Here is a 26,306-nt window from a genome sequence, read left to right on the forward strand (position 1 = left end):
CCCTCCTCGGTCTGCGGTCGTATGAAATACATTTCCGCGTCCGTCGGGCTGTCAACATAACGTGCTATTTGCATCGCAGTCGCGTAAATTTTGTTTTCCGCCATCCCCCCAACTTGCCGTCCCTTTGGTTGCGAATCCCTTTGCCATCCGGCGACTATGCTACCCGTGATAATTGTGGCGCACACCACGCTCCGGGGACTTTAACCAGCGGATCAGCAAATGCAGCAGCTCTACACTGGAAGAAATATAAATGTGATAAGAAAAATATAAATATTTAAATGAGTTCAAGCAATAAAGGAAGGATATTATTTATCTATATTTTCTCTGCGTGTACTTATGTTTGCAAACTACTTTCTCTCGTTGCAGCATGGGAGTGCAGATTCCGGCCACCTGGCAAGGCGTCACCCAGGCGCAGATCTCACCTGCCCAGCAGCTGGCAACGGGCGTGGCCGGCACCGCCATTCCGCAGGCCGCCGGCGTGGTGGCCTATCCGATCCAGCAGTTCCAAGTGAGCCCCCAGGTAGGTGACTCTCACTCAGATACAGATACAGATACATAGACAGATACACTCGTTGCCCGACACATTGAAACATTTTTCGTGCATCTCTACTACGTTTGTTGAAAGTTCTGAATGTGTTTTGGATGCCATTGTAGTCCGTTCGATTCGTTTCGATTCGATTCGATTGAATTCGATGCGATTCGATGGGATTCGTTCGATTCGTTAGGGTGTGCGATGGGTTGTTTGCTCGGCAGCTGTGTGTGCACTCGAAATGCGTACATATTTCTGGCTGCTATCAAAATATTCCATCGCCATTCGAATACCTTTGCCTGCTAATGTTATTCTTTTGCATTTGAATATCGAATGTGGACAGAGACAATTGTAATCTGTCCATATGCATGCATGCTTTTGATTAAATAACATTATACCGAATAGGCGGGGGTGTAAAACAATTGAACACAAAATATATTGAATATTAAAATAAACATTTGGATAATAAATATTGTAGCCGTTTCTGGTGAAATATGTATAGTACTCTTTTGCATGTATTGCTTAGTAATCTTGCCATAAAACATTTGTGGTATTTGTGCTATCTTTTTTAAGTGTAATATATTTGCCAATTAGCTTGTGCGCTTTATTTGTTTATCTCATGAGCCAAAAAAATAGTTCGAACAAATTCCTACAATTAATTATGCCTATGAAATTTGTGTGTTGTATTGAGAAAATAGCCACGTTTTTGCATTACAATTACTTTTATTCCGTCTACTACTTTTTTCCAATTCTTACTAACACCCATATTATTTTTTAAGGTTTATCCTCTACTCTTGCAGGCACAGTAAACGCCAAAAGCCAAAAACCGAAAATCCAAGCAAAATTTTTAAGTACAGCCGCAATTTTCTGAACAGAAACAAAACCAAACTGAGCTGTAAATAAAATGCGAAGCGCAGAACACACAAATTACAAAACAATTGATGGCATCTTGAAGTTTGGCAATTTTAGAGAGCTGCACCTCAGAAACAAAATGCAAGCGCGAATGCAAAATCCGAAATCCCACACCCACATAAATATATATATCTTTATATATATATAAAACTAGAGCATAATTATCTGTCAACGCCCGTTGAAAAAGCTTCGGGAGAAGCAAACAATTATTATGTATATGCAAGCAAAAAAAAAAAAAAGAAAATGAAAAGAAAGCGAACATATTTTTAACCCTAGTTGCTTACACCACCACACACACAAAGACACCTCGAACCACATATTTTAATGCTTTATGTAATTGTGTTGGAGCACGGCGCGCATAAAAAAGTAACAACAATTATTAATTTAATAAGGCAGCGGGAGAAATTGGGGGCCATGATTACAATTTGGTCGTAGGAAAACATAAATCGAGTGGGTTGTTCAAGCCTAAATCAAACATAGCCGCGGCATTAAATTAAAATAAACATAATTAAAAATGCGTTAAAATTAATTACGCGCACACAGACAGGCCGACACACAAATTCAAGCAAACATGTATGTGTGTGTGCGTGTACGCAAACAGTCCTTAACCCCACATCATCCGGATTCCAGATGATGCATCCCTATCACAGCAGGACCCGCATCACTTTGCATTGCCTACTTTTGTGCGCAGTTTGGTTTTAGCTTAGCACAGACACACACCTTTACACTACCATCGCTGGGCGAGTGAAAGTCGTTTCTTATTCATCCAGCTTTTGCCCACTAATAAGTGATTAGTGTGTGAAAATTAAAATGGAATCAAAAGAAAAGAATTTAGAGAGAGACCAACTTTCACTCACCCGCACACACTTAGCACTAGTGCCTATAAACTATGATAGATGATACTGCTTAGAAATAACTGCCAGTTATCGGGCCAAGTGCAATTGATTGGCCAACTAGCTCGTCATGTCCTGCTAAATATCATTTCCTATATAGAATGCAACTGAAAGTTCACGCACTCACACCGATTTGTGATCGATCAGCAATCGAAAGACAGGTTCCTACACACGCACACTCACACGGTCTCACCAGCACTCGCAGTTCGAAGTATCTGAATATAAAATAATCATATAAAGTACAGGAACGTCCAGCCCAGCCCAGTTCATAAATTGCTTAAAAGTTCACATCCTTATTCATTATGACTTTTCGCTTCACTTTCAACAAGCGCTTCAGGAGAGCCATGTACAAAGCAGCCGCAAAAATGTTTCAAACTCCCTCCAAACAACTAACTCTTGAAAACACGCCAGTACTAATCCATGTTTGTACATGTTACGTTTATGGTTTTATTTCAGTTGCCAGATGAGGAGTGGCTAGCTGCAAATTTGTTGTGTTAGTTCTCTGTTGTTTAGGCCAAACGAAAGCGATAAGGAAACCCAAAGCAACCCAAGTCAAATCGAATCAAAGCAAACCAAACCAAACCGAAACCGAACCGATAACCAAACAGAATATCCAAGTAGCTAAAAATATGTATGTGGTATGAGAACGAGTAAAGTATAGAAAGCGAGAGAGAGAGAGAGAGCAGAACTCCCCTACACAAGTAAAATATATTGAAAACAATCAAAGTATGCCATCGAATGATATTAATTGATATTAGCTAATCGAGCATAGCCGTAATAAAGTAGATATTATCGCCTAATCATATAAGCCAATAAACACACATGCAGCCCAAAAACAGAGACAGTTTCGCAGGACATAGGACAAGATATCCCAGAGGCAAGCATTAATCAACTTATAGACAACACGACACACACTCACACGAAGCTATAGGGATCGAGAATACATAGCATAACATGAATGTGAAACATAAAAATAGTCATATGGTAAATACAACTAAAAGTGTAGAGTATATTAATGTAAAGTGGTAAAGTCTAGACTTAGAGTTGGTTGATAAGTACATAGAGTATACAGCATATGCATTAAACCAAACATGCTTATATAACATATACATATATATGCCAGCCGTATGGAGAACACTCACACCACTACAGCGCCCACTCACACAGAAACATGCATACACTTACACGGTGTTTACATATAGAGAAGAAAAACTAAATGCGAGCAACGTATGGTAAATGATATTTATTGTTTATTGTGTTGTGTGCGTTGGATGATAAATCACAAATAGATGTTCAAAATGAAAACCAATTAAAACGATGACAACAAGAACAACAGGCAGAAATCCGAAGTACTAGAAATAGCAATACGCATACGTAACGTAATCGCATCGCATCGCCATACGTATCGGACAATTAAGCTGCAAAGGACGACAGGACGAAAGGACGAGGCTTGATTTGCATTTGACACGCCCCAATCCCCAGCGAATTGTAGCGTGGAATTTGTTATGTCATTTTTTAGTGGAATTTTTGCAACAAACGGAGCAGAGCATTTAGTTACACACGCGGGTGTGGCCCTATCACCAGTAAATGTCTATCAATAATACCCGCACACGGCTATATACAAATACAGATGTGTATTCGTAGGATGCGCTCACTCAGTACGAAAAGATGGGTCGGGGATTTTAGCCAAGGATCTGAGGATCAGCAGGACACACAGTCCTACGGGGCAATCGTACTGTATATTTAAATGTTTTTAGCACTAGAATCTAGAGAAACTACGAGGCGCATGGCATGCGACTTAGATGTAGATGTGATTTTAAAGTGGGCGGGATTGGGCCGGATTAATAATGCAAGCAAAGTGAAGCTGACAAATGCATTTTTTGTTGTTATTTTATTTTATAGAATTTTGTTAAGTATAACGGAAATGCGAGAACAAAAATTTGAAATGTTGTTGACCAAACGAAAAATAAAATAATCTTAATAACAGTTTTGCAGAAAACAAAAATTTGGCTAGGAAAACAAAGAAATTAAAAACATTTATAAGTGAACAAGTTTATAGTTAAGACAAAAAAATACAAAAAAAAAAAATATATTATCGGTTTGTTTGTTAATGTTTGCGCTACATATCAGTAAAGAGTTAAAATGGGTAGTTGGCACGTAGAAATAGTGAAGAGTTGGAAACTAAATAAGAATTAACTGTGGATGGTAATAAGCATAAAAACAAGCTGACAAAGACGACGAACTAAATAATATACAAATATAAAACAAAAGCATTAAAATATATTAATAACAGCTGTAACTGTATGTATTTATGTTGTGTAACTATAAACTGTGCTAAGTCATTTATATACGTCTATATATATATATATATGAACATATACAAAGTATTTATACACATGGCAGCCCACGTCACATATACAGCAGAGAGGTACTAATCCTGGCAAAAGGATTTGCCCATCCAAAAACAGAAACAAAAATAAAAAGAAAAAGAAAAGCACTACAAGGATACTGTGTAGCTGCACTATATTGCCGCATGATGATTATTATTATTATTATTCATCGACTCAGGTTCTGTTCCGATCATAGCCCGTTTCCACCATTAGTCAAGCATAATTCAATTCCGGGTCCTTTGCTTTGAGTTACTAATTCGGTTTGGGTTCAAAGCCAACTACACACTGAAACGATTGCAGTTATTAACCATAAACTACAATTACCAATTAGTCAATTCGAAGTGTAATTAACTGGAGTGCTGAAACAGGAGCAGTTAGCGAAATTTACCACACGCGATGCATATGGAAGCACATAGCATAAATTAAACTAAACGGGGGGAGAACAAATTTTAACGAGATCCAAGTGCAGCAAGGCGAAACCGAAAATCAATCAAATAAAAGTATTATCTAAGCTACAAACAATTATATATATTTACATGCATACAGACCCTTCAACGTGAATGGCAGTGCATACTATTATCCCAGTTCTGAGTGTGTGTTTCCGTGAGTTTAATTACACACCAGCAAGGATAAGGCAGGAGAATATGATTTGCAGATAGTAAGCGTACTAGCCACGAGAACAGTTGGAACCAAATCAAAATCAGCATCTAAACTGAACAGGCAAGAAGGATATTTTTGTGCAATAAACCAGACGGAATGAAGGGCATGTTATGCAATTAAAATTACACTAAGATTGTAAACAAATCAAATGCAAATGTAGAAAAAATCAAACGATGAGCAAACAACCAAAAGCTGCTAACAAAACAAACATCAAAAGGAAAACAAAAGCAAAAACAGAAAAAGTTTTGAAAGCCATTCGACACAAGGACAGAACACACTCACAGATACAGATACAGATACGGATACAGCTACAGATACAGATACAAACGCAAACATAGATATCGATATTATACGAACAATATATATATATATATACATATATATATACAGACGTAAAATATGATAAGTAAATAGCAAATAACTAAAGTAAACAAAGTATAGATATCGACTGCAGTATTGCAAATATTTTGTAGAAATTTAAGCATGTTTGAGTGTGTTTTAGGACAAGGAAAACACAAAGGCGTAGGGCAAACAGGATGAAAAAATCGAAAACATTGTAGCGGAATATAAGGGCCGAAAACATAAGCAAACAACCAAAACAACCAAACAAAACAACAACAAAGCCGAAAATTGAAAACCTAATGCATAAGCTAAGTATTAAATATACACTAAAATAGAAATATATATACAATTTAAATACGGCATCACCAGTCACACAGACATACACACATAAGAACGGCATTTGCATAAGAAAACACACAAGTGAAACAACGTAACGAATATTAAAAGAGTTAATCAAATTAAGCATAACAAGAAATTCAAAGGAAAAATATTTATAGTTGAAAACAAAACAAACAAACAAATAAAAAACCCGGTCAATTTGGTTGCGTATTTGTATACCAACGCGCCAAAGAAACCCGAATAACCCGGCAGCGAAATGCAAGCAAAATATTTTACAACAATGTCAGCGTAGCGCTGAGGTCACCACCTCATCGAGAACAGAGGTGACCCCGACCAGTGGGGAAAGGTTTTAGAGCTAGACGCTGGATTGCCATAAGAGGCGAAATGCATAGAGAAATTATACTTAGGTGACAGCAGAAATGAGAAAAAACAAAAAAAAAAAAAACAAAAACACAAAATAACACAGAAACAAGAGTGTAATAACAGGCGAGATGGAAAACAAAGAACAACTGCAACATAGAAATGATGAAAATAAGTAAATATACCGAATAAACAACAAAAATTATATTATGTATACATAAATATATTGAAAGAAAACAAATAAAAAGGAACAAAAAAATTTTGTAAAAATAAAACATCTGGCCTGCGTTCTTATTTCTCGGAATTTCAGCAAGGATTTCACTTTAAGTTAAATTTATATTTCATTTTATTCCATTTTAAAATTAAGTATATTTTCTGTTTTTTAAAGACCACATTTTGTACGCCGCTGAACAGTTGAATTATCGGTTCCCAAAGCACTTTGTGCTGCCATAAAATTCAGTCGAGATGATTTTGCATTATGTTGTTCTGCTGCCTTATGATCTCTGCATATGGCAGTTTCCCTGGCTGGTTGCTCATTTCCCCCGAGGCTTTTGGCCATCGCTATCTGCTGTTGTTTTTCATCTTCCCTGAGAAGCGCTGCTTTTCCATTTACATCGGTGACATGAAGAAGACGTTCTGCTACTTATGCGTATGCCTCACAGGTGAGTTCGTTAAAAACATTTATGCCCCGGATGGGGCACACACACAGGGATCCGTGGCACCTGCTTCGCAGTTGGGCCGCTAAGGATGGATTGGCATAACAAAGGCAAAGGACAACACGTGCAACAATAACAAATCAAAAATTTACAAAAACAGAACAACGACAAAATGCTGAAGGGAAAGTGGAAAGCTGTGGAAAAGGATGGCGGAAAATGCAAAGCGGAGAAAAATGTTTAAAACATATTTTTGCGCCAATTCTTTTTGTTGTTTGCTCGTCCTTTTTTTTTTGCCGTCGCGACTGCTGGCTCTTGTTTCACATTTTTGCCGCAGGTTAAAACCAGCAGACTCACACTCACGCATACGAGCCCCCATTTATATTTATTGCGTGCGTGTGAGTGTGTCTATTATCACAAAGATTTCGAGCACCGTCTCACACACACATACACGCAAGGACGCAGAGATGGCTGCATTTTTAAACAACATATGCGTTACTTTCACTTTCGCCCGACTTGCGTGTGTGTGTGTGTGTGAGCTCTCACAAAGTAATGGCGCTATGTTTGATTTGCATTGCAAATCGGCGTAATTTTGCAAAATGTCTTCCTATAAGAGAAACAATATGTTTTATTTACTTACATTTGACTTTGATTTCACTGTGTCATCCGCAACCCTCGTCTGATTCCTTTCGCAGGCGTGCAGATGTTGGCCCGAGTTTTCTTTGCCTGAAAAAATACTGAAGCATAAAAAGTGAAATCCAAGCTATTGCTTATTTTAACTTGGCTCTGTATGTAGATGGGGGCGACGGAAAAAATAGATTGTTTGACTAGGAAATGCTGTGTACATACGGATAAGTACATTTCGCTGGCGAAGTTTTTCCATGGATATATTTAGAATCGTACGAAAAATAGCAGCTGTATTTTAGAAGGGCTTTGATTATTTGCCGGCTTTTATACGAAAATAATATTGCTAACTGTGGGAAAATGAGAACGTAGGCACCTTTAATAAACAGAAAGATTTATAAGTAGGATAGTTCGATAGTTCGATTTTTAAGCATAAAAATCAATTCATGTATAGAGCTCCCTTATATTCATAAGGTTGAAGCTCGTTTTCGAAATGCCACAGCTTAGCCTTCCACGCCTCTCGACGGCATGTTTAGTTAATAATTCCCATGGCTGAAAGCCTGTCGCCTCCACTAAGACGACACGGCAGCAAGAAGCATTTTCTGCATAACAGGATATTTGCAGAATATAAAGAATGTATCAGCAGCAGCTGCAGCCGGATGCCAGGGCGAGGGGCTGGCCAGGAGCAGGAGCAGGGGGAGGGGGGCTCAACAGGACGTGCAGCTGTGCGACGGAAACCGGAAATGCGCAAATAGCAGGGCACTGAGGATTTTTACGCTCAGCACGATTCTGCACGGCATCGGGGCTGTGGCCGCATGCAGAGCTCAATGCCAGCTGAGTGGCTCCATCTACATCTCCATAGCATATATCCCTATATTCTCGTGCCAGCAGATTAGACACTCAACAGGACGAACGGGAGCGGAGCAACAATGCAGCTGGCAGGCGACAATGCCACTTGACAGCAGATATGCATTTGTGTTTTCTCTCTACTCAGATGTCGTGACACATCCTGCCGCCCAAAGTATGCAAGCCTTTAATTGGGTCACTCGCAAATCGGTTGAGCGTTGAAGAGTGCGCAAAAGTTTTCAATACACGAATTCATTAACATATACAGCACCCTATAATTTATGGCCAAAAAGTTATTCTTTTTTTTTTTTGGCATATTACCGGACGGTTATGACTGCTAACTGATACAGATGCCACCCCAAGGAAAACACGTGCCCTCCTTTGCGTCCGTCGGACAACCACCTTTCGGGACGACATAATGAAGCAAACAGTTTTCGCAGAGGAAGCAGGTCCTGCCCACCAATGTCCTGCATCGGTACAAGTAGCCGAATATCCTCGGCTCATAACACAAAACAGAACAAATGTCCTCTGCTGATAAAGCCTCATAATAAATGTCGACCTTTCGTTTTTCCATTTATATTATCAACTCAGGGGGAACGCCGAAACGAGGACTTTTCGGACAGCCACAAGGATAAAAAGTGGCAGAGTCTTGTTGTTGCCGCCTCTCCCTGTCTGGTCGAAGTGGAAAGGGGGCGTGGTCTCATTGTGGCTGCTATTCCTGCCGTGCTACCTGCAACATGTATACATATATACTTAGTATATTAAAATTTATAACAAACAATGCGACCTGCAAAAAATAAACAAGCAAGCTGTTCTGAACTTCGACAAGAAACTTTTTCATACCCTAATAATACAAGCAATTTACCATAGATTGCTTGTTTCAAATACGATGAGTGTTTATTTAAATAAAAAATTATTTAATAACTAGATAAAATGCTTATTATTAATATTTTAAACTAGTGATATTTATTCATAAATAAATTGTATAAGAGCAACGGACAAACAGCTTACATTCGTCTACCTTTTATAGCTGCTCTTTTTATAGACCCTGGGCAAATCAAAGCCCCTCAACCTGAAGGACACACGCAGAGGGAACGGCGGTGCAATTTATGTTATTTCCCCATTCGCCGTCATATCAGATGAGCTAATAAAAAATATTATAATTACATATATCTAACGGCGGTGACCACCGCACGGTGAATGGTCCGCAGCGCCTTGGGTCCTGCGCAGCTGGAGCGAAGTAAGCCATAAGGACAATTTAGACTTTGAAGTGCCATTGCCATGCGAACTTATTTTAATTAGACGCGCGCACATAAATGCTTAACGCCCTCGCCGCAGAGCAGATTCACCTGGGAGACAATGCGACCGCCACATAAAAACAGGTGCCCATCCCCGAGGGGTAAAAGGTGAATGGTGGGCGGTGGGGCAGCGGTAGGTGGTCGGATGGAAGGTGTGCGGCAAGTGCCGTGTCGTGTAACTCACATTAACCGATGCCATGCAATGCAGCCATAATAAGAGGCGAGCGCAAGTTTAATTAGTGCACCCAGTGAGGCCAACGGAAAGCGGAAGCCTGTGGCCACCGTTGCGTATGAGCAATGTGTGTTCGTGTGATAAAACGGCCCGGCCGCATCAAGGTCCCCGTGTCTGTGGGTACTTTTATTGCTGTCATCCATCTGAGGAGTAAAACTCTTATGGCCATAAAACTCTAGAACGCACGGGGCAAAAACAAAGCCTAGCCGAATAACCGAAAACGGGTAAGAAAAAAAACACAAAAAACAGAGCGGAGCCACCGCAAAAAATGCCAGAGTGCTGAACTAATAATGGCACCTGTCAAAATTCGTTAGCCCCAAGCGGGCCAGAAGGGGGCAGGCGTGCTGGATAGGATAGGGGGTTTGAGGTACCATTGGGGCATAGAGTTTGAGCGGGAACAACTTTGGTCCGAACGACGAAACTCAGGCGACATTCATAGTGATTTGGTTTGGCAGTTTTGTGTCATTTGTTGGATCAACCGATGGTACACATGACTGAAAGTGTACAGAGGAAAATGCAAGTGGTAGGTTTAGGTAATTGACATATTAAGAAAAATATAGGTACACTGAAGAGTTATAAACAAATTGCATTTATATGTATGTTTTGAGTATGTTTTTATGTATGCTGTTTAATATTTCAGTTTTAAGGTTTAATCATATGAAAAGTTTTATGCAGCTTGGTGTGCAATTATAAAGAAGTTTTCCGCTGTGCACAATGCCAAATCCTGACCTGGTGATGATGCCGTGGCGAGGGCCTCAAGTCGCTCACTCGGATAGCTCCTGCTGATATGGCTTGAAGGACGCAGATGAATGGCGAAAAAAACGGGGATCATATAGCAGAAGCATCAGCAGCAGCAACAGCAGCAGCACTAGCGAAGACAATGAAATTTATCACCCAACCGCAAAGCCACAAAACTACAGAAACAACAACAAACACGTGACATCTAATAAAGGCCACGAGAAGGTGAAGGGGTTTTTGCGGGCGGAAACGGAGGCAGGCACCCCCATTGTGCACCTATGAATGCGAAGTATAAGACTGCGCTTTAGTTATGCATTTTATGAGGGACCTTGCAGCAATTTGATGGCCCTCGGTGGCCGTGTTCTCCGCCTCCCCGTTGGGATTATGGTCGTAATGCGTGGCATAAAAACCAGCCCGACCCTGGCCACTTCGTATATCTCTAATGGTGATGATCATCAGACCTTTTCGGTTTCTCGAAAAAGTTTAATCGCCCTCAACGGCAGCCGGCTCTCGGTGACCGTCCTCCATCAGTTTACGTTGATGTCGTGGTGGGATGTCGCTGTTGTCCGACAAAGCCGCAAACACTTCATGAAACTCAACAACATGCAGCTGGAAAGGAACAGGAGCGGCAGGGCTGCAGCAGGCGTTGCAGGAGGAGCTCCTGGAGCTGGACACGACATGTGTGGCATGTGCCACACGCATGCGTTGCATGCCAATGCTCTGCCTGCCATATAAACAGAATAAGAAACTGCATAGAATTTGCAATGGGAATGGGAAAAGTGGACCAAGGCAGTAGGGAAGCGACTGCACAGTGAGAAAACATATCACTGTCTATATTAAAAGCGTATCATTGAGGGTGTTGACAAATCGAAACAGTAAAAGGATTTCTATATGTTCAAAATAAATAAAAATATTTGTTTGATTGGGATACATTTTTTTTTTGCGGTGTACGAAAGCCAAGCGGCAGCTGGCCAAAGTCGAAGGAAGTTGGTTGGCTGCCATGTCAACGGCTAAATGACACTGGCACTGGGAATGGAAATAGGAATAGGAATAGGAATAGGAATGGTCTTAGTATTGGAACTGAGTGCCGCACTGTGTGTGTGCTGTGCGGTTGTGTGCCACTTCCGGTGACAATGTGCAACCGTGGCAAAAGGAATGAATACGACGACGTGCAAGTGAACGAGCCGGATGAATGGTCAGTGGCAATGCACAAAGGCCGGCGACTCGATTTGGGATTGCAACAGGAATTGGAATACGAGTGCGGACAGGGATAGGGATACGGATTGGGATATGGCCGGGATTCGGAACAAGAAAGGGCCAGGGACTTGGATTCGGACTCGCTGTGTTTGCCGTTGCATCCGAAACACTTGCAGTGCAGCCAATACCAAAAGTGGATGTGAATATTCCCCAGCTTCTTTATCCGCCCAAATTCATATCTGTCCGTGCGATATGATTTATGACAAAGGGACATGTGTAATTTAAAGCTCATAAATTTGTCGTTGAACTGTGAAAATAACTGTCAACCAAGTTGCTGGCCTGCCAACTTTAAATCAAAACAGGGACTTTTCTAAAAAAAAAAATCTGCATATTACTTTACAATTTTGTATGTACATACTTTTTCCGTCAAATATACTATATATTATTGCGAGTACCCCATCCACGGATTACAATCCCCTCTTTTTCTGGGAATGGGAAGAAATTTAGGGCCCCTAACTGCAGCGATAAATTCAATTAATTGCATTTTATTTCGATTATCCCTGTCGCAGTCGGCTTAGCCACATAAATGTCAATTGCGGTCATTGAATACTTGAGTGGTGGTATTTGTATCTGTATCTGCTCTTCAACCATCTAATGTCTAATTTTTGCTCATTAATTCCATTCAACATTTTTATGCACTGTCATAAAATTCATTTTACGAGAGGCAGGCATTTCATATGTGTATATATATGGTGTATCCTGCGATGTTTGTTGCTCGCCTAATTAGATTAGTTAGTTGCGCATTCTTTGGGGTCAAAGATTCGGCTTGTCATAGAAGGATGATTCGGGTTTTGGGCGTCCACAGATTGACTTTGGCTCGAATGGTAGGCCCTAATTGGTCGTTTTTGTGGGCTTTATTTGCCAAACTTTCTTCGTTTAATTGCTGCATTTTGCAAGCTGCATTTTGCCGAAACTTCTTTCGATAAATTCTGAATGCTTTGTTAATTAATTAAATGGCAACAACAGAGCCTGTTGTTTGTGCTCGTTAAAAACGATGCAGGCAGTCTGTGATATCATTGTAAGCCAGTCGCATCCAGGGGCAGCTGCATAAGGGAGCCAGCTGATATCTGCAAGCTGAAATCAACCCATATTCGTAGACTCGTCAATCCACACCTATGCAATTGCCAAGGAGGCAGGAATTTTTGCATTTGCAACTGCAGCAACCGAGATATTTCCACTCTCGAACTTTGTTCTGCTCGAAACGCAGTGGCACACACTGAAGAGAAGAGAAATGTGCTAGAATGGTATGTTATCGGTGCGTATACTTGATTTTTATACGCACACTTAAGCAAATAACTACGGGCATTATTTCAAAATTCGAAAATTAAAAGCAAACAACAGAGAAAGAGAAAGCAGAGCTATCGCAGATGGCCGTAAGAAAAATACACACACACACACTTGGAGAAAGAAGAAAGGAGAAAGGCGGGGCAGAGTTTTGATGTAGAGTGATGCGAAATGTTTTCCTTGCGAATCTACCTTCAATTTATGCATTTATGAATATGTAAGCACAATCGAGGGAGCCGTATGAGTGTGTGTGTGTGTGTGAGTGCAGTCGAGTGGCACAGGCACATCCACATGCGCACACATTGATTAATAAAACGCATTTGGCTAAGAAGTTTTGTGCTCTGCCAAAAAGCATTCGCATTTCTCAGCCCCAAGACATTTCGTCATGCGAAAGGAGGCAAGATGAAATATTTATGGATTAATGTTTTATTTAGCCCGTAGAACAGCCAGAGCCAGAGCAAAAAAAAAAAACAGAAACAAAAACTAAAATTGTCTGGCCATGTGCGAAATTACGTATTTTGAAATGCAAGCGCAAATTTTCATTTTGACCCCAGGAGCTGTGTTGTGTTGTTGTGGCCAAGGATTTAATTTGGGTTATTTTTTTCTCTGGTAAACAGATTGTTGACTTGTTTACCATGTATTTACATGCGGATAACTATGCGGATTCGGATTTGGCATGCAAGTGAACTTTGGCCAGTCGAAAACAATTTCAAATCAAAGTTAATCAATTACGAGCCCAGTCACAAAGTGTCATGAATTTAACATGACAGCAATGTCGAATTGTCTGCACGAAACACGCTCGTCCCCCAAAGCTCCCCCTTCCCCCCCCCCCAAAAAAAACAATCAGTTCAAAGGCCCTCGACCACGCCCACATGTTCCACAATTAGCGTGACAATTTGTAAACGCCGAAAGCCACCTTTTTCGATCGTCAATCAATCCTATTTTTGTTACCAATATTTGCGGCTATTAAATTGCGTATACGCGACGTGGGCGTGCCAGTCTTTAACGCGGCACAAGGAACCCTTTTTTATGGGCCGACGTAACTTACTCATTACGCAAAACGGCGCCCTAGAGAAATTCTATATTAGTTTTACCGACTGTAAAACGTTTCGTTGCCTGGCCTCGTAAAACAAATAAACTTCCTCGTTGACATTTCTTTACGACAATCAATTTATGACATTTATGATAGGCAAATGGCACGCGCTAATCAATGCGTCGTCAACTTGCTGCTGCTCCGCCTCATCGTCTTTGGCCTCGTCCTTTTGAAAGGACGACAAATTTCCGTTACGCACTGTTTGCCAGGACAATGGGGCACTGGCACTCGTTACATCGGCTAATAGTCATTTGCCACGATATGGAAAACGAGTCGTGTTGAAAAATTAAACGAGCATCGAGACAATTGCCAAACAAGTGGAAAAAAGTTTATGGACAATTTTACGACCGACACAGCCCTCGGCCAAGGATCAGTCAACTTTTATTGGGTGAAGGCGGTAATCAATTTCTGGAGACTGTGAAATGACAAAACCATTAAATTCAAATAGTTTATGAAATCATGTCTATTTACGTAGCAGCCATGGATGATTACCGCACGAGAATATGCCAGCGAAATTAGTTGAATTTTATTCAAAGTCCATTAAACTCGGGGAAACTTGTGGGTTTTATTGCTTGCCTATTGGTATGCAAATTACTTGTTAAAATAGTTTATGGCTCTTTTTGAGGCCGATCAAGAGCAGCTAGAATCGCTTTGCAATCTGTAATGATTTTCTAAATGCCAAAATTATATAATATAATATAATGCATTTAGAACGCAGAGACGGGTTTTCACTTCTAGGCGAATTTATAATCCCCCATAAGAATTAAAGTCCGTTATGCGGACTAACTGATTGTTTATTCTTTGCGTGAATCAACAGAAATATGAGTCCCCTTAGCGAATCTAATAGCAACAATATCCATAAGTTCCAAGAGCACTGCAACACGCACTTCAACTGCAATTAAAGGAAGGAAAAGCGAGGAAATTCCGATGCATATATGTATGTATAGTGGAGCTACTGGGCGTGTGTATGTGTGCGTATTCCATAAATAAATTAGAAAGTGGCAAAAGCGAAAAACGTTGAAATGTCAGTCGAGTCAACGGAGCTTTCATTCTCGAGCTCGTTTTCACACTGCCATGAAAATGGGGCGGGAAAAACAACAACGATGCCAACGCACTGCGACATAATGGCGTCCACTTTGCGTTTTTATGCTTAATTTACTTAAAAGGACGGCCTGCAACTCGGAGCCAAAGTGCACTGATACATGGCAGCCCTGGATGGTGGGGCACATAGGAAATGGAGGGAAACGTTTAGGACGACGCACCCCAAACAGTTATGACTTAGGCACAAAATGGGGCGACTCTCGATCCGAGCAGGACACGCACGCAATGCAATGCCAGGATAACTATATGGATGGGATATATGGCAGGCGAGGGGGCAACTGTCCGAGTCTATGGGTGTATTTTACATTTCACGCACAATTTTCCATGGCACGCAATTTGCCGCTTATGGCAGGCAGCGTGGAGCGGCGTTTTACTATTTTAAAACTTTCCCCCCCCCCCCACAGCGAGCGACTACAGTGGCTCCTCATAACACATGCACGGCGACACATGCAGGCGACAGCTTAGCGGGCGCTAAGCAAGTCCTGCTCATAGTCGCATATTACATATTACATCACTCGCCGAGTGACTGAACCCAATCCAGTTCATCCCACTTGCCCTTTTCTTCAGCCATGTCACGTTGTTGTTAGCATTCCCCATGTGCGAGGGTTGGGGCCGCTGCACTGTGGGAAAAACTATGCCAAATCAATCACTGTTTTGTCGTCTATTTGAAGGGCTCTCTTCATTAAATCTTAGCTACAAAGGGTAGAGAGGTTCGTACTTTCAAAAAAGTTCCCTGCGTATCTGTAGTACGGTAGAAAGTATCTAAATGATTTGTATATTTATATCGAAGTTATCATCATACGTACGTCCTTTTGCGCTGTGGAAAACTTTGGAGAGCGCTTCGCTTCGTGGACTTGTGCGTGGCAAAATAGTTGAAATAGTTGATGCGCACTTTTCAGCGGTTTCGAATTGGGCTTGGCCTTTGAACCCCGCCCAAAGTCATTTCTTTTCTATGCAGGGGATGAGATGGCCCGTTGAATTGTTAATAACATTTTGGGACTCACGCATTTAAATGAGGCTCACGTACGCGGACGATTTGTCACAAAATAATTTTTACGACTTTGCGACTTCATTGCTAGTGACCAAGCGCTCCACACTCCCCCTGAAAGACCCACCCCCCCATTTTTCCGCCGGATAATTGTTGTCTTTGGCCAAAGACGACGACGATGACTGCGAAAAACGTGGCATCATTCGATTGCCGCTCAAAGTGTCGCATACTTTTCTTCACCACGGGCGGTGTCCTCAAGGTTGGCGTGTCGTCCCCACTTAAACCCTTAACGTCATTTCCCTCGGCATTAGGTGGCAACTGTAGATCATGATCATTATACCCCCTGCACAGCACACAGGGCACACTCGCACTCAGAAGTTGTTTGTGACCGGCTTATGCCTGATTGCATTTACTCTGATGGCACGAAGAAGCTCAGCCTTGTCGCCGTCTCAATAACAACTGCAAATGGAATGGGCCAACTTTGCCCCAGTCGAGTCAAATCAAGCGGACACGATTGGCGGCTGCCCCGACTTCTTTTCATGGAGGCTGCTGCCTTGGAGCTGGAACTGCGGTTGCCAAGCAGCCAGAGCTGCAAATGAAATTAAACGCATTGCTACCACCGCAGCTGTCGATGTCTTATCCGCGGCCGCGATACACAGGCCAACATAGATACGCAAGTACTGTGAAATCAAAAGATATAAAAAAGCATATAAATAATAGGAATAATAACTTCTCAAAGCATCAAGGACATACATCAAGGTAGCCACCAGCATTTCTAAGGAATTTCAAGGACATGCAATATCTTCGCATTTTCTATAAGCTCTCACGCAATAGAGATGATGGGCGACATTCTGATTTCTGCAGCATACATTGCGAGTGATCACTGTATCAACATACACTGACAATGTCGAATTTAAATGACGTGCGAAACAAGAATTTAATTTTCTACTTGCGCTAGCAACATGAAAGCCTCCCGGAACTTGCAACCCAAAACCCAACCCCTGTGCCCACAATGCCCCGCCAATGTCAGGCTGTTCCGCTCGCTATTCAATTTTTATTTGCTTCCCGTTCTAGTAGTTGGTTTCGGTTCCCTGCTTTTTTTCGTTTTTTTCGTTTTTCCGGCCTGAGTCGGCTGCTAAAACTCGTCCTCGTCGATGTCGTCGGTTACTAACTCACATCGCTAGACGTTTGGCAAAATGACAAATTTGCAGCGCATGTTGTCTCTCACAAGGGGCGGCGATGGCATGAGCAATGCCACGGCACCGGCCAGGGGGAAAGGGGCCGGGCAGCAAGGATCCGGGGCGTAGGCCGTGGAGGGTAAGGACATCAGGACATCAGCCAATGGCGCGGCAGTGGGTTTTAGTTTCAGTTACCCTCCCCCCGTTCGACGTTTGTGTGCCAAAATGCGTTGCCTACTTTCGGGCCTGGCATAATGAAATTCCAACTTTTGACTTATTGACGACGACAGCGAGAACGAAAACGGAACGAGGACGCCGCCTGCTCCGCTTGTTGTGGTTACCGCTGCCGGCGTCACAGCGACGCTTGCGCCATGTCCTAACCATCCCCAGCTACTATGGCAACATTCTTGCCAATCATGTCAAATCATAGACCAGTCTCACACCGACCGTAAGTGTGTGAAATCTCTAACATCTACACCTGCGGATATCTTAAACGCCCGCATAACGTTTAAGGCTAAATTCTAAAATAACTTCTGTGGTAGTAGCTTTCACAAATGTCACGCTCATCAAGCTGCGCGCAGTTTTAATTACAAGCGCATTGGCGAGCAAACGACAAAAGCTTATTAGTTAGCATGATGCTATCATTTGCACAAAAGGCAACTGGAGACCCAGTCGAGATGAAAATTCCATCGATACTTGTCAGATCCAACTGAACCGGGAACAAAAGTGGCTGCGAGGCAGCTGGGCGCTCGCCTTTCAAACGAAACTCAAAACTGAGTCTCCATGATCCAGTTGCATGTTAATTAAGTACATTTTTCCGGTGCGGACCGAGCGGGGGGGTGAAGGCCAACAACAAAGGGTTGACACAACAACAACGGGAACAAGCCGGGAGCCGAAGCAGAACCAAGCTGATAATTAAGGCCTGAAGAAGTCCCTTTTGTCTACGGCATATTAGTTGCATTTACAAATAACTTTAAATTGGCCAGGGCCAAAAAGCGAACTATGGCCATGTTCAACTCAGAATCAGATTCAGATTCGTTTCGTTTCCTTTCCGTTTTTAGCTTAGTCGGTCTAAGCGGCTCAGCACTGCAGTTATAATAACTGGCTGTGCAACTAATTTGGTTGCGATTCCCCAATGTCCTGCCGGCCAGGACTCGACTTTTAATGAATGTGCGAGAGCCAGAGCGAGGCAAAAGAGTGAGTGAGTGAGTGAATGCGAGAGTATTGTGCATAAATTCGTGTTTCTCGTATCTGCAGGCGCAGGAAATTGCGCAATTTTCTAGATGTTTTCACCCAGAAATTTTTCCGAATTTTCCTTTTTGCATCTTCTTTTTGGGCTCTTTTGTCTTGCAGTCCACGGGCTGCAGGACTTACGCCTCAGTGCGTTGTACCTCCGCCTCGCTCGGCATTCAATGAAAATTAATTTTAATTGACTTTCGCTAAAGCGAGTTGGCGCTGTGGCTGGTGCGGGGGCGTAGGCAGCTGGCTCTGGGCCATGTCAATATTTACATGCCACGCATAAATTATCTACACATTTAGGCACACGCATTAGCCACCACAATGGCCAATTTCCGAGGCGAGCTGCCGACTGACCCTCTACCCGGCCAGGAGTATATACGATATAGTAGTTGGCCAGCTTATTAACAGGCCAACACGCACGCACATTCGGAGCGGCCAAAAAGCGCAGGCAATCAAAATTATCCCTAGCGCCCACGACCACGCCCACAATGCCGGCCAAAGCCATCGAACTTTTACGCATTGTTTATGTTAACAAAATGTAAATAAATGAGCCGTACAAACGACAACGACGAAAGCGACAACAAAGGGCAATTAAATTCCGGGCCACGCAGGACGATGTCGCAAAGTAGCTCCTAAGGACAACAACAGGTGTTCAGGTTTACAGGGTTGGCTTGGCCAACAAAAGCACGAATAACAAAATAAAAACCTAAACGTACGTAAAAAAAAAAAAAAAACTGAAACGAGAAGGAAAAAACAAAACCAAATAAATCAAACCGGAGGCAGACAGGCGCACACGCACTCCCCAAAACGCCCGCATAATCCACCGGAATTTAGTGTGAGTAAGTAGCCAGGACTCGCTTGACCGGCGGCGGCAGGACATTGTGTATCGAACGTTTTATCGCTTATGCAGCCACTTGGTCGTCGCCATCGCCATCGCCATCGCCATAGCCATTGCCGCTGTTTGCTCAAGTGGCTCGCGTGTTAATTGTCGTGGAATGTGCATAACACGGCGATAACAATGAACTCCTCGAGCTACTTTTCCACCTCAGTCCGCTCAGCCTTCTCAGCCACCCGCTGCGATTCCAGGCGGTTCGAGTCTAACGTGCTCGGTGACAATTCAAAATTAACTATCCAAGTGGCGCTGGAAAAGCAGCGCATAATGAAACGGAGCGGGAAACGCATAAATAAGGCAAGAAAGCCGCTAGGAAAAGCGAGCCAGCGGAAGTGCGACTTTGCCACGCAGAGACCCATAGGAAATTTCGCAATAATTCTGATAAATATTATTGATATAGCCTTTTTCAAATGTAGAGGAATGCAGCTAGATATGCAATTTCATACAAGCATTTGACTCAAATAAACCACTTAGGAAATTCATGTTAATATTATAACTAAGTCTACGATATCATTCAATGGCGTGCAGAAGTGCGTTTAAAATATTTAAGAGAGAAGAAAACTTCATTCTTTAATTTTCAGAGCAGTGCTTTAAATTCCCACCAAAGCATTTTTTATGACTTATCTTAGCGGCAGTCCACTAAATGCCCTGTGCCATTAAAGTCGCTTTCCTTTATTTTTATCGCTTTTAATTGCATTTATTTTCGGGCGTCGCTCCTTGGGCATTGTCTATTTTCCATTTTCCACTTCCGCCCGTTTTGCGGTTTGCTCATTTGTCGCCGTGTGTTTGCTCGTTTATTTTATTTAGCAATTTATTTCACACATTGCCATTTCCCTAGCGGTCGCTTCGTCTTCTGGTGGTTACTGTTTTTAATTTTTGGCCATTATGAGCGGACGGCCGTAAGGAGATCGAGAAGTCATACCCTCCGTATCCGGTATTCTGATGTTGGGGGGTTGTGGTCCCAGTACCACTTTCAGTCCCTGGCAGGCAGGCAGGTCAAAATTATGGGCACACATATAAATTGTCAAGCGACCATTCATCTTGCAGAATAAATGTTGCAATTTGTTGGCTTTTGCTTGGTGCGGCGGACCCGAATGAAGATGGCCCCCACCAGATAGCCCACCAGATAGCCCGCTCTGCCACCCCACTCCTCGTATCCTCGTACGCACAACAGTATGCTACGTTTTTTATTCGGCTTGCCCATCCGTTCGAGTTTATGTGTCGCACCTTTGCTGACCGCGGGTCGTCGGGGCTGCGACCCCAAAACGAGGGCTGTAAATTCTATTGCTCTGTATGTGATTGTATGCGTGTGTTTCGGGGCGACACAAATAACTCACAGTTTGCACTGGCTGCGCTAGTGGCGCCCGAGCAGGGACCTTTCATTAGACGGAAATGGAAGTGGAACTGAAACTGACTTTGGCCTGCCTCCGCTGACCATTTGCGGGCATATATTTGCGCACAATTAATTATTATAAATGTCGTGGTCGCCGGGAAACACAAGCCGGAATTCGTGGAGTCAGCGGAGGAAGCAAGAGTCGGACGACTGCAGGCAAGCAAAATTGTTTATGAAAATTTATGATTACAATATTAGTATGTCGCAGTGAATCTTTTCTGACCCCCCCCTGACCAAAGGCCATGGCCTTTGTCTTTTAAATTATGGTTGCATGCATTTTATTTATTCGTTTGCCGGATTCCCTTCTGCAATTGCATTCCTTACAGCCCAGAACCACTGGGAAAATTCTGCAAATACCCAATGGCAGGTGTACAGCTTTTGGTTGGACAAACACATACAAATTCCTGTGTGTGTGTGTGCATGTGCGTCAAGCTGATTATGATTATCGCCTCTTTATTCCATTACTGTTTGCCACGAAAACACATGTGGCACGAGGAAGAGTGTTTGGATTGGTATTGATACCCTGTTTACAATTGATTTCACACGACTTCATTCACGTTTATTCACAAGAAAAACTTTTTAATGCCTTCAAGTGCAAACAAGCGAGCGATGAAAGCACACAGACACCCCCAAACACACACAGATACGTATAAGTATACATACGTACTCGGATGACAACAATAAAAGGTCGCAACATTTTCCCTTTTTTTTATTCCGTTTTCCTTTCACCGATTGCGCCCTCTCTCTGATTTGTATTTGCTTAAATGATTTTTTATTTATTTACTTAACGATTTCTGATTTATTTATTCGTTTCCTTTGCTCTGGTGTTAAAAGTTTCGTGGTGTGGGACAACTTAATGGTTACTCGGGTGCTTGGGAGCTTTAAGAAATGAGGCGTCCTCTGAAATGCTAATTCCCTCGAAGCAGCAGCAGCAGCAGCAGCAGCAGGAGCATTATTTCCACATTTATCATCGCAGACATTTTTCTCTCGAACACTAATTTGGCCACCTCGACTTCGTCCTAGCCCCTCTGTCAAACTTCATGCAGCTAATTATGCGCTAAGTAGACACAGCGTAACACACAGAACACAGCAAGTCGGGGGAATGGGGATAGTCGTAATTTATGGCCGCGATTGCAGCCAAAAATCCTTTGTCGAAAAGTTGCAAATACCTGGAACTTAATGTTGGACTTTGAACTGGCGCGTAACGTTGCAGCAGGCATCCCCGAATTTGATAAATGTTGTGCGGAAGCCGGCGACCGACAGACCAACAGACCAACAGACAGGCAGGACCCCCATCCACCTTAACCCACGATGGCCAAGAGGGCAGTGTCGATACGCGAATATGCGAGCCATCGCCGAACGGCAGTGGAATTTCGACAGTGTTGCAATTGTGGAATCTATAGGCCAGGATTTGGACATCTCGACCATTTCGACCACTGGCATTGTGCGTGTGCTAATGCAGCAGATAAACACTGCCAAATGCCATGAAAATCTTCGGTTATTTGTCACAACGGGTGGCCTGAGGCTGAGCCTGTGTGTCATTGTGCGTGGGTGGTAAATTAAAGACGCGCCTGCAGCGAGGAAATTGAATCATAATGAGCCTGGCATGATGCAGCTATCCAAACGGCCAACAGGCAGCAGTCGTTACTTGGTTTTGGGCTGCTTTTCACACGCTGCCAAAACGTTTCCGCTTCCGCTGGCAGTCTCAACAGCAACTTTGTGTGGACACACATATCGCTCCTATATTTTTTTGAAGGACTGAAAAGTTTTCGCGCTCGCCCAGAAGCGTTGACATTTCGGAGACTGGCCAAAACAGAAATTTCGCGACTGGCGTAATTCAACTTTCGCTAGCAGTTCAGCCAGCAACCAACATCCTGCAGCCAGGACAAATAAGCCGGAAACATGTGGCCACACCGCAGTTTTACTCCGCAAGAGCTTTGCTATCGAAAATTATAACAAGAAATAACTGCAAACAGTATATAACGAATTTATTACACACCAGAGCTCAAAGTAATTTTTACCTAAATCAAAGTCTTTTGATTTTTTAGCACCTTGAAATTAACCCCAAAACGAATATATTTGAATTGCTAAACTGTGTTGCCACTTAATTTAATTTGAAGAAAAGAAAGTTTTGGGTACTCTTAAAACATCACCTTTTCATTTTTGAACTGAAAACCTGGCTAACGAGTTATTAACCCTTTCGGATCACAGCGAATCACCTTTTTTTTAAGCCTTTGTCCTCAATCAAAGGAAATGTATTTAATTACATTTAATTGACATTTTTTCCCTGACAACTTCAAGGAGTATTAACTTCTTGCTTTGATATTTCAGTCGTTGGGGCTGACACACATTTTAGGAATCACACTTTTGTGGGCCACTCCTCCATTTGCCACATTATCTCGCGGTTGTCGTGGTGCCAAAGTTCGGAATTTGCCTGTAAAATATGCACTCGGCACGAACCTTTCTGCGATCCCAACTCGCTCAGACATTCGTGCTACTCGAACTCATTTGGAATTTTTTTTCTAATTACTTTAGGGATTAATTTGGAACAGCCAGCAAAGTGCACACACATACATGCGCACAGCGGCACACACGGGCACTCACACTCGCGCAGATATTTTACATGTATTACGTGCAACACGTTTCTTTACTTTTAATTTCAATTACTTTCATTACGCGAGCCAAATGCGTTCAAATGAAGCAAAACAGGCAGGGAAGGCAACAAAATATGAAAGAAGTGAAAATATAAATATTCCCCGGAATATTATAGGTACATATACACTTTCGTACTTTTACACATGAGCGCAATAAAAAATGTACCTGGGATGAGACGGGCGTAGAAAAAGTTAACTTATTAATTTTCATAAGAGTAATTTTGTGTATTTTATGTTTGATGTGTGCGTGTGCGAGTGCGTCTGTGTGTGGATAAGTGTAAGCCTGAGAGTCGGGCCAAGACAAACAAACAAAAATGCGTACGAGGAGCAACCGCAGCAATAAATGATGCGTTGGTGTGGGTGAGTCGGGCGCCGTTAAACGGTTAAGGACATGCAAAAAGGGCGCGCTCTGATGAGTTGATGAAGTGTTCAACGCCTGGCTGGCTCCACGGGACACAGAATGGGCGGCAGTGGGTTAAGGGGGCACCGGTAGGGGTTAAGGGGCTCCGAGGGGGACAACCCGCGGCGCAAATAAAAAGTCAGGTTTTTAACTAAATGACTTTTTGTTGTTGTGCACACGCATTGCTACACACAAACGCACTCAGTGCGGCAACAACATGCATGTCGAGCCCTGTATCGTAATTATTTTGATGGCGGCAACCTTTTTTACCCACAAACATTCGTGCACAATTATGGGTACAACAAACAATCTACTTAAGATTAAAAATAAATAACTTTTTATATTTTTATATTTATGTTTAAGATAAACATGAGATCTTTATGGATTTTGTTATGGCTTAAAATAAAAGATATGCATGATCGTATATGAAAAATCCTAGTTAAATTACCACAACTGTGTTTGCATAGTGGCCTGAATGTGTAGCAGCGTTAAGTAAAATGGTCAGGACCTCACCTTTCCTTCGGTGACCCACTGTCCCCCGACCTCCACCAACCGCCACCCGCCCATCGTTGGGGGTGTGAGTATGTATTGCGGCTGTCTCGTTGATTATGCGCTGATAACAAATTATTCACTTGGGAGCACACTCCAGCCGACTTTGGCAAACACACACACTCCACACACTCGAACTCGAGCCCACACACACCGACACTGCTTCGGGCACATGAGACGCGTGGGCTTTGGCCAGGATTACATGAGACGACCATTGGCTTGGGAGGACTTTCGAGCCGCTCTACCAGTATGTACTCATGCCACCCGCCACCCTCCGGTAAGAACCGCCTGCCCTCCTGCGACTCTGCGTGCCGAAAATTAATGAAAAGCCACCAGCGACACCGCTGACGTTGCCTATTTGTGTTTGCTTTTTCTATATTCGATTTTGCTTTTTGTTTTGGGTCCCGGTGACATTGTGATAACAATCAGCGACTTTTTAGTAGCATTAGGGCCGGCATTATGCATACGCAGCGTGGCCATTGAGAATGTGGCATATGAAAGGACCTCGTTGAGTGCTTAACTGGGCAATACCCGACCAGATCCGCTGATTACGCCACAATCAATATATCGACTCGTATGAAAATATAAATATACTCGGGGCCAAGCAAACATGAATCGAAAGAGTTGACAGATAAAAGGGCGGCCTATCATAATATTTTCAATGGTAGCAAAGGGCCATTCAATCTTTAAATTAATTGAACATTAAATATCAATTAACTTAGAGGCTTTCACTTTTCCGCGAATGTCAGGCAGCTTACTCTCATTGTAATATTTCATACACGGAAAGTGCACAAGTAGGTTAATGGAGAATGCCACATATAAGTAAACATTAGGATAACTGTAAATTGAAAGCAATTCGAGGAGCGCTGTTAAAATCGATTTCGAGATATTCATACGTATGGAGTTTTTGCCAACCCACTAGAGTTTTCGATGGTTAAGCTATTGCCACCAGCACAGCACTTAAATCCGTTCTAGCGCTTCCATGAAAAGGTAGAGTTACAGTGGGCTGGCTCATAAAAATAACAATTCCGAAATCAAACGCTGGCGGAAATAGACAGCACAACTTCCGGGCCGAGTGCCGCTGATGGGCCAATAAAAAGGACACAACTGGCCAAACGCCCCCAGGAGGCTGGATGGCCCGATTACTCTCGCTTCTTGGCCAACCCACTGTTGTTTTATTATGCGAAACAAGCGAAGGAACAAACAAGAGGAATGCCGGCAAATTCGTGTTTAAAAAATAACAACTACACAGGAACTGGGGGATAGAATTGGGCGGCTGGGCGGCAGGGGGCGTGGCAGCTGCGACAGCCGAAGAACGAGTCGCCATTTATCTTAATCTACCTTTTAACTTATCTCGTTGCCTGGTCTTGAACTTCTTTTCTTTCCTCGGGACTCGAGAGCGTCCAGCAATCCTGACCATCTTTGCTTTTGTTGCAACAAAAATCAATTAATTATTTATCAC

The 26,306-nt window shown here is 42.6% G+C and overlaps 1 protein-coding gene across 5 annotated transcripts in view, besides 1 other annotated feature; it reads left to right on the forward strand.

The window, feature by feature from the left end:
• Positions 1-6,644, forward strand: part of trv (trivet) — a 64,126-nt gene extending 57,482 nt beyond the window's left edge. For 2 of the 5 annotated variants that reach the window (NM_001170283.3, NM_143352.4), the window contains 2 exons: positions 367-520; positions 1,309-1,666. In NM_001170283.3, the coding sequence (NP_001163754.3) occupies positions 367-520; positions 1,309-1,338 (184 nt within the window). In that variant the 3' untranslated portion in view covers positions 1,339-1,666. Of the gene's footprint in view, positions 1-366; positions 914-1,308 lie in introns of those variants that run through there. The other 3 variants (NM_001276104.1, NM_001276103.1, NM_001300644.1) reach the window with 3 other exon arrangements.
• Positions 6,645-21,332: 14,688 nt separating this feature from the next.
• Positions 21,333-21,357: a mobile genetic element.
• Between the last annotated feature and the right edge of the window lie 4,949 nt (positions 21,358-26,306).

The sequence above is a fragment of the Drosophila melanogaster genome, chromosome 3R (assembly GCF_000001215.4).
Source record: "Drosophila melanogaster chromosome 3R".
In the NCBI taxonomy this organism is placed as follows: Eukaryota; Metazoa; Arthropoda; class Insecta; order Diptera; family Drosophilidae; genus Drosophila; species Drosophila melanogaster.